We start from the raw sequence: 16,103 nt of genomic DNA on the forward strand, positions 1-16,103 counted from the left end.
TATAAACTATATTTATATGGCAAAAACAAACTGATACTCCAAATAGCAAAATCTATAAACTATCAATCCTTAAAAGAAAAAAGACAGAGAGGAAGCTTTTACATGCGTATTACACTGCAACAGAAACCAGTCTGAAATGGCTCCTTCAATTCTACATTTGGCACATGCAGTCATGTACCACCAACACAGGTGCCGTGCTGCCCCCTTCCAAGGTGCCCCGGTCCTGGAGCAGTGACACGTTGCTGTCCGATGCTACAGAGGTGACACATGTCACTGCATATTTGTCAATGCCCCAGGGTAGACATGGGAAGTGAACCCTGACTATGGGTAACAATAACGTGTGATCTCAGGTTCTGAGACCACACCAGCATCACTCTGGTGTAGAATGTTGGTGCAGGGTGGTCGCTGTGTATGCATGGAGCATACAGCGACTCTACACTTCAACTCAGTTCCACTTTCTCAGAAAGTTAATAAATACAGCTAGACATGGCTGGGCACATATGTTAACTCCCAACAATTTAAGGCGGAGCCATGCAGATTTGTAGACCTCCCTAGACAGACAGTGGAGCTGAAACATCAAGCTTCTAGTTCAAAGTGAGACTCTGCCTCAAGGTAATAACGTGAAGAAGCAACTGAGAAAGACATCCCATGTTCTCCTCAGGCCACTGCATGTACTCGCACGGAGACACACTCAAGAGCATGCACCAAACCTCCACATACAAATAAACATATGTGCTCAATCGTACCATGAGGACATGTGCTCAACGATGTTCATAGCAGCTGTTTGTCATAGCCAGAACCTGGAAACAACCTAAATGCCCCGCGACCGAAGAATGGATAAGGAAAATGTAGTACATTTACACAATGGAGTACTACACAACAGAAAAACATAATGACATCTCGAAATTTGCAGGCAAATGGATGGATCTAGAAAACATATTGAGTGAGGTAACCCAGACCCAGAAAGACACATATCATATGGACTCACTCATAAGGGGCTTTTAGACATAAAGCAAAGGAAAAAAAGCCGACAATTCACAATTCCAGAGAACCTAGACAACAATGACAACCCTAAAAGAGACATACATGGATCTAATCTACATGGGAAGTAGAAAAAGACAAGATCTCCTGAGTAAATTGGGAGCATGGGAACCATAGGCTTGAAGGGGAGGGGAGAGGCAGAGAGGGGAGCAGAGAAAAATGTAGAACTCAATAAAATCAATTTAAAAAGTTAAATAAATAAAGGTGCACACCACTAAATAAATAAATATGTAAAAATTAATTATCCATACATATTCCTGGAGAGCAAAATATCTCTCATGCAAGAACTATCCCAATCTAGGGTACATTTCACTTGTAGAATGTTGACCAGCCTACATCAAATCAGCCAGAAAAGTTAGATTTCTCATGGATTTCTCTAAAAGACTGCTCTAAGAAACATACTCCAGGGGAAGGAATGAATGAGAACAAGGAAAAGGACAATGTATGAAGGTGTCATGAATGAAACCCATTACTTTGTATGGTAACCTAAATCTCAATAAAATAAATAAACTAATAAAAATTTTAACTATATTATAGAGCCAGGCACATTGACAAACCCCTATAAGGCCAGTTTTTGGGAGGCATGGACAGGACAACTGCTAAGAGCTTGAGAACAGTCTTGATTAGAGAGAAACTGTGACTTGAGAATATAGGGGAAAGTTTCAGTTCAGTCGTATGGGTGGACTCAACAAATTACTTCAACAGGGTCCCTCGTTTCTGCTTTGTATTCAATGTGACACCCAATGAAGACCAGCACTCCACCTTCCAGAAGGAAAAGAACACAACAAACAAAATAAGCCCTGTTCTCAACACAGGCACTGGATCCTGAATGGGCTCCAAACCCCTGCTTACCAGCGTACTCAAATCACCAACTTAATATTACTCCCAAATGAAACCTATAAAAATGTTTCCTGGCTAACAATCTCAACGTGGCAATGTCTATTGGCATACAGCTTCTAATAAATAATGAACTAATTGGTCTTTACCTCAAATATGCCCTCACGGGTTTGCTCTCAGGATTTTGGTATGTAAAGCTACAACTGCTTTAGGGCTGACATTTCCTGTGTCTCATAGTTCGGTGTACCAGTGACACCTAGTGTCCAACATCAGAAGCACACGCAAAGCTCCAGAGCACAACCAGCGCCTTCCAACTACTATAAAGAATATTATTTCATGAGTCTATTAAAATAGATATTTGTAAACACATTAAGAAAGCTTAGTAGCCATTTAAACAGAGAGCAAAAGGAAAAGAAAAAAATCCAGAGTTTTACATAGGTACTTTGGGGATTTTTGTTTTTTGTCTGGTTCTGGACATTGAGACCAGGGTAGGTCATGTGAGTACAAAGCCAGTGTCCCCAGACACTTGAGCAGTTTTTGTTTTCAGACAGGACTTGGTAAAATTACCAGGGCAGGTCCTGAACTGCCAGAGCATCTGTGATAACAGACCTAGACCAGCAAGCTCAGGACATTTTATTTTTTGTTCTTTTGATTTTGTTTGTTTGTGTTGAGACAGGCTTTTACCAACTACTGGACGTTGATCTCAAACTCGGCAATCCTCTGCCACGTTACCCATATGTTGGATTAAAGGTATATACCACAGCCAACCCTACTTGTGTCTTAAGACATGGGAGTGGGAAAAAACCTTGGACCCTCCAGTCCCAGACCCCTGGGCAGGTGGGATCACAGGTATAAACTCTCACACCCACTTTATGTGAGCAAACGTTTAAAAGAGTTTAACATAACCATGTTAAAAATACATCCATATAGAATTTTCCCTCAATTTTTTACATATAAATGTGAATGGACTAAATTTTATTTCCTCAAATGTGAATGCCATTCCCGGGGCTAGAGAGCTGGAGCGGTGGGCAGGGTGGACAGGGGCGCTCGCTCTGCAAGCACGAGAACCTGAGCTCCAATCCCCACCCCAGCACTCACATAAAAAGGCAGGCATTCTGCATGTGACTGCAGAGCAGGGCAGCTACAGGAGGAGCTGAGCGATCGCTGGCCAGCCTACTCCAAAAAGGGCAGCTTCAGTTAGTGAGATGTCCCAGTAGACACCCAAAGTCCTGCTCTGGCCTCTGAATGCAGACACGGGCATGAGTACCTGCATACTCACACACACTCACACACAGATGTACAAACAACACACATGCACACACACACAAATGTATTACTACTATCATCATCCTCATCCTTATCATTATTCCATCTCCTATTACACAGCACCACTCCTAGCCGGGATGCTGGGGATAACTGACTTGTCTTCTAATCTCTGGTCACTCAGGTTTTTCATGATCCTCTGACAACAAAACTCCCGTCTAATGCGGGGACAATGAAGACTATTGACAGGCTAAGAATGCGTTGGAGTGTGGGGGAGTGTTCAGTTTGTTCTGATTTGTTGAGACATAGTCTCTTCTGTAACCTACGCTGGCCATGAACTTGCAGCAATCCTCTTTCCTCAGCCTCCTAAATGTGGGGATTATATGCCTGAGACACAAAACTCGGCTCTTATAATAATTTGATTTTTCCTTGCTTTCATCCTTGACACTACAAGATCAGACTCTATTAACAGCAATGTCTTAGTTACTTTTCTATTGCTATGGCAATAGAAAACACCATGACCAAGACAACTTAGAAAAGAAAACTTAATTCGGGGCTTATAGTTCAAATGGTGTGATCTTGACAACCATGGCAGGGAGCAGGCCGGCAGGCAGGCATGATGCTATACATACATGATGCATATGCAGGCAGTAGCTGAGAACTTACACGTGATCCATTCGCACAAGGCAACGAGAACTAAGTGGGGATGGTGTGGGCTTCTGAACCTTAAAGTCCACCCTCAGTGACACACATCCTCCAAAAGGCCACACCTCTAATCCTTCCCAAACAGCTCCACCAATGGGGACCAAGTATTTAAATATGAGCATATGGAGACCATTCTCTCTCTAACCACCACAACAGCCATGAGAATCTGTTCCTAAGAATGAAGTCCATAGTACCAAATTTCACATTTCCACCCTCAAAATTCAATATCCTACTCCCATACCCTTTTAACTGCAAATATGTTTCAATAATTATAAGGGAATTCTTTGAGTTATACAAAATAAGATAGTGTCTAGGAATGTGCTCAGTAATATAGGACATGGAAGGCATCCACCAGGTCCTGGATTCAAACCCAAGTACACTAACGGTGAGTGGGGTATAGTTAGTTACAGAATGCTGGCCTGACATGCACAAAGCCCTGACACTGTATAGTAGTGCAGGCCTACAATCTCAGCAGGAGAGGCAGAAGTCCAGGGTCATCGGCAGAGACAAAACCACCCTGAGCTACATGAGGTCCTGTCTAAAATACCCAATAAGAAAAGAAAAGAAAATCAGGGCTGGAGAGATGGCTCAGAGGTTAAAAGCACTGGCTGTTCTTCCAGAAGCACTAAACTCAATTCCCAGCAACCACATGGTGGCTCACAACCACCTGTGATGAGATCTGGTGCCATCTTCTGCCATGCAGGTATACACGCCAGAAGAACACTGTGCATAATAAATAAATATATCTTTAGAAAAAGAAAATCTTTTTTTTTTTTTTTGGATTTTCGAAACAGGGTTTCTCTGTAGCTTTGGTGCCTGTCCTGGAACTAGCTCTTGTAGACCAGGCTGGCCTCGAACTCACAGAGATCTGCCTGCCTCTGCCTCCCAAGTGCTGGGATTAAAGGCGTGCGCCACCACCGCCCCGCCCGGCTTAGAAAAAGAAAATCTTAAAAGGATCAAGTACACAAACAGTAACAATAAATATCATTATAAACATTACAAAATGCCTAAACATATTTACTGTCCTAAATACGCCCCCATCCAACTGGAAAACTCTTGGCAATGCTGTTCACACATTTAATGATAGCACAAGTATGTGAACTCTTTCTCTTCTATCTCACAAAGAAACAGCTATAAACCAAACATAACTAGATGCTCTACAGTGGCAAACAGATATAGGCTGGCAAATAGTACAGGTACTGCAGTCTGCATTAAACTTTGTTGTGAGTGAGGACCGTGGTCCACACATTTAAAGCAAATTCACTATCCTGCCACTGAAATCAGCTCTGCACACAGTTTTCACTTCTAGAATTATCATTGTCTAACTCTGTTCAAAGTCCTGCAATATCCTCTGAGCAGTGGAGGTGGGCACTGCTGGGTATGGAACTCAGCAGTAGAGGAAAAACCTATTTCTTTTTTTGTTTTCCAAACATTTTTTTAAACAGGGTTTCTCTGCGTAGCCCTGGCTGTCCTGACACTCACTCTGTAGACCAGGTAGGTTGGCCTCAAACTTAACTCAGAGATCCGCCTGTCTCTGCCTCCAGAGATTAAAAGCATGCACCACCGCATGCCAGGTGAAAAACACATTTCTTGATAGGGAAAACATTTGTGCAGAACATTACTAAAAGACATATAAGGAAAGACAAACAAAACAAATGCTCAATATTGTAAGTCATCAGGGAAACACTAAAGCTAATTAAATTCTCAAGTTATCTACCAGAATACCAAAATTTAGAAGATGGATGACATAAAATACTGGCAAGGATGCAGAACAATTCATACATGGTTACAAGCGATATAAAATGGAACAGTCACCTTACAAGTTTGTTACACAGACCACATTCCAAGTGAATGAATCAGCAAACCCACACACAGGTAGCTATCTAAGAGAGGTGGAAGCATAGGTTTACAAAAAGATTTAGAGCCAGGCAGTGGTGGCGCACACCTTTAATCCCAGCTCTAGGGAGGCAGAGGTAGGCGGATCTCTGTGAGTTCGAGGCCAGCCTGGCCTACAAAGGGAGTTTCAGGCCAGGCTCCAAAGCTACAGAGAAACTAAACAAAACAAAAAACAAACCAACAAACAAAGATTTAGGCAAGGGGGGCTGGAGAGATGGCTCAAAGGTTAAGAGCACTGACTGCTCTTCCAAAGGTCCTGAGTTCAATTCCCAAGCAACCACATTATGGCTCACAGCCATCTATAATGAGATCTGGTGCCCTCTTCTGGCGTACAGGCATACATGGAGGCTGAATGTTGTATAAATAAATCTTTAAAAAGAAAAAGATTTAGGCAAGGACCTTCACATATTCATAACAACCAGAAGTTGACACCCAGTAGGGAGGGAGCTGGGAGTTCTGCTCAGTGGGGAACACCTGCTTGATATGCATGCGGTTCTAGGTTCAATTCCCAACATATTTAGTAAGCGAGCGAGAAACTTTGATGGAATTAAAAGATATGGACAACATGACTGTTTCTCAGAAACACTAGGAAAACAAATGCCGTACAGGAGGAAACACACCAGGGCACAGGAGGTAACTCATCAGGGCACAGGAAACTCCACAGCAGGCAAACGCAAGCTACCGTGGGTGCCATGAGGGCAATACTGCAGGGCAGACGGGAGCAGGGCCGAAGCCTGAGTTAATCTGGGACAGGGAATTTTGTGAATAATGTCATGTGTAGGGTGAAGCCAGATTCTGAACCCCAGGAACTGGAGTTATAAGCAGTTGTGAAAATAAGTGGGTGCTGAGGACCACACCTTGGTCCTTCAAGAACAGTGAGCACTTTTACCAAGGAACCAATCTCTGGAGCCCCAGCATAACAAACTTTTAATGGGCCAATCTAGGTGTACATGTTTTCTCTATAAAAACGTTTCAACTTTGCTCTATATGCCAATTTTTAGAGTCCGTGTGATGGTAGCAAAGGTTTAACCCACTAGAACCATATAAGTATAACACACTCACCGACCTGCCTGTCTCTGCAGTGGTGGGATCCAAAGTGTGTGCTACCACTCCCTGCTCACAGCCTCCTCTCATTCCTCCTGTTGCCACAAAGCTTGAGCTAAGACCCCACCCCTCACTGCTCCTCATGATCTGAAGCATATTCCCAACCCTTTTGCACTGCCCTTGAATGCACCTCCTTCAACACCAACCTGTCTGACTGCTCTTCACGTCTGCTTGTATGAGTCTCTGAGAGCCTGCCAGACAGCACCTACAACACCCTACCTACCATCACACTACCCACCATCTAGGCTGGCCTGGAACACAGCGATCTGCCTGGCTCTGCCTCCCAAGTGCTGGGATTAAAGGCGTGCGCCAACACGGCCCCGCCACTGATCACCACCTAACACAGAACACACACATTCACTAACCCTATTCCTCATCTTCCAATTACCAAGAATAGAAATTCCAATATCAGAATGGTTTTGTTTTGCTCCTTGTTTTCCCAGAACTTTCAAGGCAGCCTGGGGTGTAATGGACAATCAATAATTGCTAAGTGAATGAGTTAATGAATGAGTAGGGAAATAAAAATGGCTCAGCTTACAAGAATGCAATTTGGCAAAGCTAACAAGGACCTTACTTGTATTGATCTCCCAAAATTACATAACCATAGAGATATTTATCTCAATATTCCTGAAATTAAAACAACAAAATCAGAAATCTAAACAATGTTTCATTATAAAGAAGAGACTTTCTGGAGGCTGGCCCCAAACTTGCTCTGTAGCTGAGGATGACCTTGAACTCCGTTTCTTTCCCCCTCCTTCTGAGTGCAGGGATCACAGGCACGCCCCATCAAGCCTGGATTCTGAGAGTGGTTTTTTACTTAAGCTGACTCACAGAACTCAAAAAAATCGCCAAGGATGACTTGAAAGTTCTGGTATGGACTCTACCTCCCAGATTGGGAGCAGGAGCCACCTGATCCCGTTTATCATTTGATCTCAAATGACTCTAACTTTGGGGGGGCGGGGGCTAGGCAAGTGCTATACAATGGATCTGGGCCATTGGCCTTTACATAACATCTAATTTAGATACAGGGCCTCTTTCTGTTGACCAGCCGAACCATCATACCCAGCTTAACTGACAAAATCCTGTTCCTGAATTCATACCCCTTCCTGCTCGTATCTCCTGCTTTTCTTTGATTTACACTTTCCGTGTGATTTGTGTTCACTGGAGGCTCTCTCTACTAGCTCTACAACCACTCAGACCGTAGCTGTTATGCCCGGTGCTGTGTATCCCAAACATGCACTCCAAAAGGAAAACCATTTAAACCCTCATAGCTCTCAGCACTGACTCAATCCATGTCTACAACTAGGGGAAAAATATCAAAAAAGCAAATAGGGAGCAAGGAATAGAATATCCTAGAATATCAAAGAAGCAGGAGTATTGCCATAGTTCTAGGCCAGCCTGGGCTAAATAGTAAGACTCGGTCTCAAAACCAAGGCAGGGAAGGGACAAGAAGGGAGGCCACATACACCAACATCATAAACACAATAAACAAATGCTCCTTCTTCTGTGTTTCTTTTGTTTTCAAACAAAGGCTCAGACAGTACTCAAACTAGCAACGTAGCCAAGGTTGGTCTGGAACTCCTTCCTGAGTCCTGCCTCTACCTCCCAAGTGCTAGATTACAAGTGGGGGCCACCATACCCAGTCATTTCCTTGTATGATACAGCAGACACGCTGACTGAAGAGACATACAAAATGGCAGAAACAGCTGGTTGGTGGCAAGGGAAAGCAAAGGCAAGTGGGAATCCAGGCCAGCCAGAGTTAAATGGCAAGACCATGATCCATAGAACTCGCAAAAAGGACGGAAACCAGCCACAGAGACAGAACCGCTTAGTTCTGCCAGGGTGTGATTCTCACTAGCTAGACCCTAGACATCCCCTCACCAGCACACAGTTTAGGGGGCTAGGGAGACGCTGCTCTCTGAGGACTTACTTCCCAGTGCCAACACGACACAGCACACAGCCATCTGTAGCTTCAGAGCCAGAGTTTCGGGAGCCTTTGTTCCGGGCTCCACCGGCACCAAGCCTGTGGGTGGTGCACAGTCATACAAGCAGACAAAACACCTCTACACATAAAATTCACTTTAAAACTGAAGTTTAACCTGGTTTACCTGGTTTTCAGTGGGGGTCAGGGGTTAACTGTGGCCCCGCGCCTGCTATGCAGGAACGCTACCACTAGGCAATCCTATTTATACTCTTATTCGGAGACTCATATTTGGGATAGTAACATAGACTCAACACATGGAAGCCAGGCGTGGTGACCCAAGCCTTTAATTCTGGCACGTGGGAAGAAGAGGCAGGTGGTTCTCTGTGAGTTTGAAACCAGTCTGCTCTACAAAACAAGTTCCAGAACAACACAGAAAAAAAAACTGTTTCAATAAATAAATAAATAACTAGACCTGGAAGGAGGTGGGAGGTCCTTAGACTTCCCACAGGGCAGGGAACCCCTGACAAGAGAGGGGGAGTTGATTGGGGGAGGGGGAGGGAAATGGGAGGCGGTGGCGGGGAGGAGACAGAAATATTTAATAAATAAATAATAAAATAATAAATGGAAAGAAGCAGAAGCGGTGCAGTGCCCCACTGTCTGGATATGGACTGAAAGGCACTGTGACCTGTCATCAGCTAAGACTGTGAAAGTCAGTTTCTTGAGCAGCACAGCCCCACTGTCTACGCTAGGACTGCTGAACAAATGCCTTCTGGGTACAAGCTGAGATGGTATAGTAACCACTGAGACTGTGTGCAAGTCCACCCCTGCCTTTCACAAGGGTAAATAGCTCAGCAGTAGAGTGTCGGCCTCAGAGACAAGGCCCTCATCAACCTTCAGACTGTCAAAAAAAAAAAGTTCACAAATGAAAATAAGAACTAGGGCCCAGTGATGGTGGTGCACGACTTTAAACTCAGCTCTCGGGAGGCAGAGGCAAGTGGCCTTGAGCTCTCTATGAGCTCAAGGCCAGCTTGGTCTACAAGAGCTAGTTCCAGGATAGGCTCCAAAGATGCAGAGAAACCCTGTCTTGGGGCAAAAGAAAGAAAGGGGGGGGGGAGGGACGGAGGGAGGGAAGGAGGGAGGGACGGAGGGAGGGAGGGAGGGAGGGAGGGAGGGAGGGAGGGGCAAAGAAAGAGAGAAAGAAAAAAGGAAGAAAACAAAGAAAGAAACAAACAAAGAAACAAAGAAAGAAAAAGGAACAAAGAAAACAAGAACTAAATTCCTGTCTTGGTGGTTTGCTGCTGTCCTTCTTGGGAAGCACAGCTGTTGGCCTGGGCTGTGGGTCTGCCATCAGGACAATCTAGGCAGAATGAGCAGTCCACACTCACAGCAGAGCAGCCTTCTCACCTAAATGAGAGTAACCGTGGCCTCACAGAAAGTGCTACCTATGATAGCATCCTAGAAGGAGCCCAACAATTCCAAAAGCAGACCAAAGAACACAGCAAGTTTGCTTCTCCCTCTGCCTACAGAGACCAAGCTCACCAGCATGAAAGAGATGATTACCAGGGCCTGCCCAAATACAGCTGGAGAGAAAGGAGGATTAGATACTTTTAAGAAATTCCAAGAAGATACAAGCTACCTATTCAAAGTAACACCTCTAATTATAACCAAAACAAGTGGGCGGTCAGAGCCACCTGAGTCTCATCAAAAGAATGTGCTCCATCCAGCCAACGCCCCTAAGCCTACCAAACATCTCCGGAAAGCCACCCCTTACTACCTGCCTGAAAACAAACAGCGCGTGGAGCTCAACGTATTGTTGGGACATTAGTACCTTAGTTTAGAAAATATTACACAGCCCTATTAGTATAGAAAGGTTTAGTGGAACCACTCCCTCAGGTCAACCTGTGTACTTCCTCTTGACAGAAGTCAACAGCCTTGAAAACAACACCCGACCCACGTGACTAAGGACCCACTGTGATCCGGGGATTTATTCTCCTTACTTAGGGGGTGGGGTGAGAGAAAGAAAAACTACTTGTTCCTGGCAACCAGCAGCATTCTCCAATCGCAAACTAAAGCTTCAACACTGCACATGAGCTATGACAGCCACAGGACCAAAACAGCACCGTAACACACATAAACAGTTTGTGAAAAAAACTGTGAAACTTTTATTACATTTCCTCATTTATTTGTTGGGCATGTGTATGGAGATCAAAGGCCAACTTGTGGGAGTTGGTTCTCGCCTTCCATCATGAACTCAGGTTGGCAGGCTTGGCAGCAAGCGCTTTGACCTGATAAGCCACCTTGCTGGCCCCATAAACAAATTTTTCAAGTCAAAATGTTAAAGTAATACAAGTGTAAAGCTTTTGTTATAATGTCATTTAGGCCAAATTCTATTCTGTGGAGGAGTGGTTCTCAACCTTCCCAATGCTGCAAAACATAGTAACACCGCAACCATAACATTATTTTTCTTGCTACTTCATAACTAATTTTGCGACTGTCATGAATATTACTGTAAATATATGATATCCAGCCATCTGCTATGCAATCCCCAAAAAGCTCATAACCCACAGTTGAGAATCACATTCTACAACATCACAACTTTCGTTAAATCTGAAGATATTGCTAACAAATTTTTTCATGAAAAGTCATGGTACCCAAGGGAACAATAACAAAAATAAAACTAAAATGCCTGGCCCTTTAGTCCCAGAACTCTTCCAAACTCCGTGTGTAGGTGACACAAAGCCACCTGGAGGCTGAAGATCAAGTCTTGCTCTGTAGTTCCGAGCCACTTCTCATCCCACCTACATCACAGAGGCGACCATCACTACCCATAAGATCTTCATATACATGAAAGGGGCTAGAGGGCTGGAGATGTATAGTTCAGAGGTAGCGTTGTTGTCTACCACGCATCTAGATACAACCCTCTGCATCACCTAACAACAGGAAAAAGATACACACACACATGCAAGTATATTCCATTACTGACTGGGCTGGAGATGTGGCTCGGAGGTTAACAGCACTTGCTACCTGCTGCTCTGCTAGGACCTGAGTTTTGAGTACCAGCACCCACCTGAGCAGTTTACAGCCCTGTCACTCCAGCTCCAGTGGATCCAAAAGCCTCTTCTGGCCTCCTAAAACACTCACCCACACAAGGCAGACACCCACCCACATAAGTAAAAAACAAGAACCAAAAACAAAATCTAAAACTATAAATGCACTCAGCATCTTTTTTTTTTTCCTGTTTTTTGTTTGTTTTTTGTTTTTTTGAGACAGGGTTTCTTGTAGCTCTCTATGCAGCCAAGGCTGGCCTTAACCCAGGGATCCTCCTGCCTTTATCTGTGACTAAAGGCACAGACCACTCTGTTAGGCTCTTTGTTGAATTGTATTTACTATTTTTATTTGTGTATGTAAGTAGGAAAGACTGCATGTGTGCTGGCCTGTGCCTGTGACATGGAGTAACTGTCAGAAGGGGACGATTTGCAGGAGTTAGTTCTCAGCTGCTACTGGGACTTGGGTGGGGTGGGGGCTCTGAACTCTAAGCCTCTCAAGTTGTAAGGCTTAGCAACAAACAGCTATTGAGCCATATTGTTGGTTCATGTCAATGTCTTAACACACACAAAACAGCTGATATATTATGCTGTAGAATAATCCTTCTGTACACTGTAAATTACGCTGACTGGTTTAATAAAGAAGTTGACTGGCCAAGAGTTGGACAGGATAAGGTTAGGTAGGGAAACCAGACTAAGGACACTGGGAAGTAGGGCAGAGTCTGAGGAGTCTCGAGAGACACAGGAGAAAGCAAGATGAAAGAAGGTACAGCCACATAGCAGAGGGTAGATAAGAAGAATGGGTTAATTTAAAATGTAACAGTATTGAGGTATTGGTTGAGCACTTATAACTAATGTTAAGTCTCCGTGTTGGTTGTTTAGGAACTGGCAGGCAGGAAAGAAAAGTCTACCCACAATATTGTTAACATTTTCTAATTACAAATCTTTTCCCCAAGTCTCAGTTTATTCTTCTGTAAATTAGAAAACACAGAAACACCCCCCCCCACCACTTAATAGTATTACCCTAAATAAAACTGACACCTTGCATAAACCATGAGTCCACAACTGCTCAACTCACTCGTCCTTTAGTGGACCTGCTTTCTACGTGCCTCATTCCCACTGGCTCTCCACAAGGCCTTAGGAATGTATAAACACATCTGCAGAGCTTAGGCTGAGCAGCAAGGAAGCCCTTGTGCATACTCACAGGGATGCCCCAGACTTGCATGCCGTCACTGTAGCCGATCATGACCAGCAGAGGGGGCTCATTTCCAGTGCTATGCAGTTCATGAAATTCTAAATTCCGTGATGTATCTGTATTAGGGTTAACAAAGAAGCAAATAAAAAGACAGCATGAACCAAGAAAACTACTCATTTATCCCATCAATGCAAAGATTCAGTTACAACAATAAAAGCAGGGTTCCGGAAGGATGGCTAAGTAATGAGGAGCACTTGCTGCTCTTCCTGAGTTCAGAAGAGCACCTACATCAGGTGGCTGACAACCATCTGTAATTCCACCTCCAGAGTGTCCTCTGAAATGAGGGCATTTGCACATACCCATAAAGAGACATATACACATAATTAATAACATAAATCTTTTTTAATTAAAAAAAAAGGTCAGAGGCCAACATAGTATCTCTGGTCTGTAACCCCAGCAGGTGGGAGGCTGAAGCAGGAAGATCACCAAAGCCAACCTGGCCTACACAGTAACTTCTAAGCCAACCTAGCTACACAGTGACACCTCATCTCAAAGAAAAAAAAAGTTTGTTTTTTTTTTCTTTGTTATACTGGTGATTGAACCTCCCACATGCTAGTCAAGTGTGTCAATGCTGAGATATATCCCCAGCCTGCTTTTCCTTTGTGGGTGTTAGAAAGGCAAGGGCTAAATTGCCCAGGCTAGCTTTGGGGGTGGGCATAGATTCATAGTAACATTTGTAAACAGCCAAAAGATGGAAACAATACAAATGTTCACCAATTGGACAATAGCCCTATTATGGTACAAAGAGGATGGAATATCAGCAGCAAGGGAGAAGAATGAATTACTACAGACTGCAGCGTGCTGAGGACTCTCACTTATAAAATACTACATGTGGAATGTACTGAACTCTGAGGAGCTGGGGATACGGGGTGGGGTAGTTAAGTGACAGACTTGGCCTCACTGGCCTTATGCCCGGGGGTTCAATCCCTAGGACCAGGAAAAAGTCATTGTGCACTGTCGTTGGGAACTTGGAATAGTACAAGCACTCTACACAGCAAAGACTTAGTTCCTCAGAAAACTAGACTGGATTACCATATGGGACCCAGCTATTTCCCTTCTGAGTATGGGCCAGATAGAACAGAAGCAGTCTTGAGACAGTTAGACACCAAAGGTGACAGCGATGGCTGCTCACAGAATTAAGGGCTGTATGGGACCTTGAGGGACAGCCCTAGACTACCACCTACTCAGGAAGCTGAGGAAGGATGACTGTCACAAGACAAGCCAGCCTGGACTACAGTGTAAATTCAGGGCCAAAGGGCAATACTAATAAAAAGTCAGTTCAAGGCTAAGGATATAGCTCAGTGGGCAAGAGGCCTAAAGCTCAATCCACAGCGCCCCAGAAAGTTGCTGTGGTGACAGAAGAATCAAAAGTTCAAGGTCATCTTCAACTACTTTCAGCTAATTTAAGGCTAGCACGGGCCACACCTACCTCCAAAACAGGCAGCTTATCCAGTTGGAAGACACATTTAATTCCAGTACTAGAGAGGCACAGTAAAGAGAATCTCTGTAATTTACTGGCCAGCATGGTCTAAGTACTGAGTTCCAGGCCATTCAGAAAGTCTAGTTCTTGGGAAGTAGAGGCTTGAGGTTCAGGAATTCAAGGCTACCCTGAAACACCTGAGGTACTGCCATTAAATAAAAAATAAATAAACAAACAAACTGACTGCTAATAAATAAATAACTGAAGAGAGCCGAGGGTATAGCTCAGCGGGAGTGAACTATACACAGCAGAAATACTGCTCTTGGTATAATGCCCAACGTTAAAGAAAATGGTATCACTCATGTCACTCAGGTTGCTGAGGAACTGGGAAAAGAGAATGGTTTGTTTGAGGCCCAGAGTTCAAGGTTATCCTGAGCAACCCTGGCTTAAAATAAAGTAAATGGGTGGTGGCAGACACACAGTGAATACTAGTCAACCTCAGAAAGAAAAAAGAAAATGCTGACATGCTCCAACACAGACGAATCCTGAATATGAATGCATTTCTCTAAGGTGTCTGTATCAGGCAGAGCCATAAAGAGAGTAAAGGGGCTGGAGCGATGGCTCAGGGTTTAATAGTACTGACTACTCCTCCAGGAAGGGTGATCTCATTCCCAGCATCCACTGGTGGCTGACAAGATCTGTCACTCTGCTCCCAGGGACTCGGATTCCCTCTTCTAGCTTCCAAGCTGCACAGACATACATGTAGGCAAAACACGCAGACACACAAAAATAAGTCATTTGGTGGTGTAGTGCACACCTTTAATCCCAGAACTCAGGAGGTAGAGAAAAGAGGGGTTCTGAGTTCAAGACCAGCCTGGTCTACAGAGCGAGTTCCAAGACAGGAGGACTACACAGAGAAAACCTGTCTCGAAAGAAGATAGGATACATGGCAGTTAGAAAGACTGGGGATGAAGACCCAGAACAACTGTTAACAAATATAGTTTATTTTCCAATATGAAAATGCTATATAGATCAATAATCAAAGATCATAATGGTTCACACTGTGGAGTGTTTAGTTTCTGCACAGGTACCCCAGTCTCACCTCCAACTCAGGATCCTCCCGTCTCGGCCTCATAGGCACGGGGATTATCCGCATGCTCTACCACTCCCAGCTAAAAATGAATTTCCTTCAGAACTGAAAAGTTACTAGAAGCAAAATGGCCTGAGTGAACTTATAGCTCTCTTTCTAAAATCAGGTCAACTCCAAAAAAGCACTTAATACACACATCCCCAAAGTTAGTCATACCGTTCAGATCTGCGTTCTCGAATCTGACCCAAACTATTTTCTCCTTTTCTTCTGTTAGGGGAGTCCCGCTGTAAGCCTGCACAGCAAACAGAAGTGTTTTCATTAAGACCCTGCAGGGTTCCAATACCACACAAGTTCAAAGCAAGACAGGATTCTAATCATTCCACCCCTCCAACTTCTCCATCCCTCACTGCAGCAACCAGTACATTCTGGAATGTCATTATTCCCAAAGAATGTTTGTCAGGGACTCTGCTAGTATCAGCCAAAAATGAGATTTTAACTCATCACAGAATTGCAGAAACCTAAAT

General features: G+C 44.0%; 1 protein-coding gene across 8 annotated transcripts in view; it reads right to left on the reverse strand.

The window, feature by feature from the left end:
* The window catches only part of Bcas3 (BCAS3 microtubule associated cell migration factor), a 480,559-nt gene that overhangs the window by 450,532 nt on the left and 13,924 nt on the right, over positions 1 to 16,103 (reverse strand). For all 8 annotated transcript variants that reach the window (XM_050119602.1, XM_050119598.1, XM_050119604.1 and 5 more), the window contains exons 4-5: positions 15,796 to 15,871; positions 13,019 to 13,125 (exon numbers count right to left, since the gene is read on the reverse strand). In XM_050119602.1, the coding sequence (XP_049975559.1) occupies positions 13,019 to 13,125; positions 15,796 to 15,871 (183 nt within the window). The remainder of the gene's footprint in view (positions 1 to 13,018; positions 13,126 to 15,795; positions 15,872 to 16,103) is intronic.

The sequence above is a fragment of the Alexandromys fortis genome, unplaced genomic scaffold, assembly GCF_014885135.2.
Source record: "Alexandromys fortis isolate MF-2015 unplaced genomic scaffold, M_Fortis_MF-2015_v1.1 scaffold_173, whole genome shotgun sequence".
In the NCBI taxonomy this organism is placed as follows: Eukaryota; Metazoa; Chordata; class Mammalia; order Rodentia; family Cricetidae; genus Alexandromys; species Alexandromys fortis.